Consider the following 3,109-nt stretch of genomic DNA (forward strand, 5'->3'; position numbering starts at 1 on the left):
GCCCAAGGGACAACAGTGACCTATAGACACGTCCCTGCAACGTCCTTCAGCGGGCGTGCGCCGGTGCCGGGTACCGCAGCCGCGTTTCAGTGTTTCCCTGCTGGCAGGGTGCCCCTGTGAGCACCCCACTCCCTGGGGCCATTTCCCCCTGCTGTGGGTGCCGGGTCCGGCCTTGGAGGGTGAATATGTGCACTTCCTCCACTGCCACGGCCACTGCCACTTCTCCTTTTGGTGGGGGGATGTGGGGTGCAGCCGTGGGTGCGCGCGTAGGTAGGAACCCGGGCGCCTGGGCGTGGATGGATTGTGGGCGCTGTTGCTTGTATTGAACCGATGTGGGGGACACTCAACCCTCCTCCCGCACGAGAGGGGTCAACAGCTTTGCCCAGGAATGGTGCTGGGAAAGCCAAGGCTCCCCCCAAGCTGGGACCTGCAAGGGGCGTCAGGGCAACAAGACGAGCTGCCGCTCGGGGGGTCGGTGTACTTCCAGAGCTGCTGTTCATCATCTTTGCAAGATCACAGAGATCAGGGAGGGCTGAGACAGGCTTTGTATTTTTTAATTTTTGGTAAATAAGGCATCACCTTCCATTTCTCTTCTGAACTCAGGAGTCCCTTGGACAAACGTAAGCTCACTCACCTTCCCCCATGATGCGTGGTTTAATTGACACTTGTTTCAGATTTTTCACAGCACTGGCTCTATCATTCCAGTGTGCAGGAGGAGAGCTCTTCCAAACCCCAGCTTCTGCACTATGATACGATGCCTCACTGGTAACCTCGTCAGGTTTTAATTCATTTGTGGTTGCAAGAAGGAAGACGGGAAACATTGGTTTTGGAGGCACTTTACAACTCCTCTTATCTACCTCGGGCACGAGTTCGTTGAGGCCGCTCAACTTGGGACGAAGGCCCATCCCATGCACAACCCTTAAGCCACCCGGATTCGGAAAGCCAAAACCCGGGAAGCTTTTGGAGTTACATCATTTTCTGAAGAACCCTAAATTTAGTCTTCCAGTTCTTACAAGAGAGCAGGATTTGGCTAGCACAAACCAGCTGAGGTAGAGAGAGGAATTAAAAACTTTGGTGCAACAAGTAAAATACTCGTTTGCAGAGATGAATTTCTTGGTGGCCACTAAAACGTTGCGTGGGGGACCTTTTGCTGTAGTTTTACTCGTCAGGTTCTCCCCCGGCACCTCTTAGTGAGCCGGGAGCTGTAGTCTGCTGTGGAAGCAGGGGTAAAGGTTTTTGTTTACACTAAAACCACCCCCAGCCTGCCTGAGTTTGTACCAAGCATTGCTCAGGAAACCTGAGAATAACGTTCTCAATGCAATGCTGATTCATCCTGAAAGACCAGGATCTATTCAACGCTCCAGCAAGTAACAATAAATACCAGATGCGGACAACAAAGCTTTAGCATCGCTTTCAAGACATAAACACTTAACACTTTGCTTTCAGGTGCAGATGAACAGAGGCGACAGCAAGGCAAGCTGGTGAGGTTTTCAGCCAGTGCTGACTGAAAGTTAAATGAATGAAAGAGGAAGGAATTTAAAATTATTTAGTCACTCGTGCATAGCAGAAGACTAAATACACCCAATACGTTCAGCTGCCCCATTTCCATTCCATCAAGCCTGGCTTGAAACACAGTTCACTTAAACCTGGAATTGCTGTAGGCCTTGGGTTCTCCATGGCGGCGTGCCTCAGTGGCTGGAAGTGGAAACAGTGCCCCAGAACGTGCACGCTGACATCGTTCCCTCTGTTAGGACTGCCAGGTTTGTCTCTGAACTGCCCCTCCGAGACATCTTTGCCCGGAATCAGATTTCTTCACCTGACTCCACATCCCAGCCGCAGGACTCCAGCTGCTCATCCTCTGGAAACTCAACCTCAAGGTCATAGATGAAATCTGGGTCGTCCTTCTTCTTCCTGTTCTTTTCGAAGAGCTCATCCATGATGCTCTTCCTTTTGGCTAGTTCCTTGTCATCTAGTTTGTTCATATCCTCTTCTGGGTCAATGGTCTCTTCCTGACGGAACTTTTCCAAGCTCTCGGCCAGGCTCTCTCCTCCCAGGTGACCCTTCAGCAAACTGTACAGCTTCTTGAGCTGACGCAGTGAGACTCCTTCTAGGTAAGCCTTGTGCCGGGGGTTGTTCTTCAGCTGCTCGGCTGCCAAGCTGCAGTCTAAGGAGAAAGCCACCGTGAAGAATCACACCTACAAGCAAATCTCTTTCCATAAACAGATCCTCTTCTCCCAGACCCTCACAAGCGAGAGCTCCAGTCTTAGCAGAGCCATGGCTCAGGTTAAGATGTAGCCCCAGGCTCCACAGAGACAGAGTTATCCCAAACCACCCCCTCTTTGCCCCCCCGCATGCCGGTGGAAAGCTGCCCAGTGGTTACTAAAAATGCTGTTAGCAACTAGCTGTTCCTCTCGCTGCGCCTGGGGGGGGCTTGGGGAATGCCACAAGTAACACATCGCACCTGAGAACCTGGAGAAATTTCTGACAGGCATGCTGCGCCGGCGAGTCTTATCCGTGGCGTCGTCTTTGTAGATCAGGACGACGGATGGAGGCTGAAAGCTGATGCCGCACTTCTTTGCCACGTAAGTCATTACGGGTCTTGCCGCTGGCTCACGCGGGGTCAGTTTTATCAGTGTGCTCAGCGACGTCAAAGCTCACTGGAAAACTGGGAAAGGAAAAAGGGAAAGAAGGGGTGAGTGTTTCTCAATAATGTGCTTTTTATCAGGGTGACCCAAGTTCAGCAAAAACACGCAGCCACAGCGAAAGTCTCCCCGATTCCTGCAGGACCTGAACGTGCATCCCTACAAGCTGGGAGAGCCGGGGGCCTGATCCCACCTGCTGGTGGACACCTTTGCCGCTGCTTGGGCTTTGAGTCAGGATTACACTACAGCTGCCCGACCTTTTAAATAGTTCTATGAGTTGGGGAGGAAATAAATCTCTTAAGAGCCACTTTCGCCATCTTAAAATGGGAAATGATGCTTTAAACTGAATTGAAACTGCTTTTTGACTGTTGCTGACAATCACAAGAGCCGGACTCCTTCTCTGAAAGGGCAATAAATCCTCGGGTGAAATCCAGGCACGGAAGAAGCCATTCGCATCCATGTAAAAC

The 3,109-nt window shown here is 51.4% G+C and overlaps 1 protein-coding gene across 1 annotated transcript; it reads right to left on the reverse strand.

Moving 5' to 3' along the window:
* Positions 1-1,802: 1,802 nt before the first annotated feature.
* On the reverse strand, positions 1,803-2,627 carry CEP19 (centrosomal protein 19kDa). The gene is made up of 2 exons (XM_010161277.1): positions 2,462-2,627; positions 1,803-2,164 (listed from the first exon to the last, which is right to left on the reverse strand). The coding sequence occupies exons 1-2, from the start codon at positions 2,589-2,591 to the stop codon at positions 1,803-1,805; spliced, it is 492 nt and encodes a 163-aa protein (XP_010159579.1). The 5' UTR covers positions 2,592-2,627.
* Positions 2,628-3,109: the final 482 nt, after the last annotated feature.

Source organism: Eurypyga helias, unplaced genomic scaffold (assembly GCF_000690775.1).
Source record: "Eurypyga helias isolate BGI_N326 unplaced genomic scaffold, ASM69077v1 scaffold31521, whole genome shotgun sequence".
Lineage (NCBI taxonomy): Eukaryota > Metazoa > Chordata > Aves > Eurypygiformes > Eurypygidae > Eurypyga > Eurypyga helias.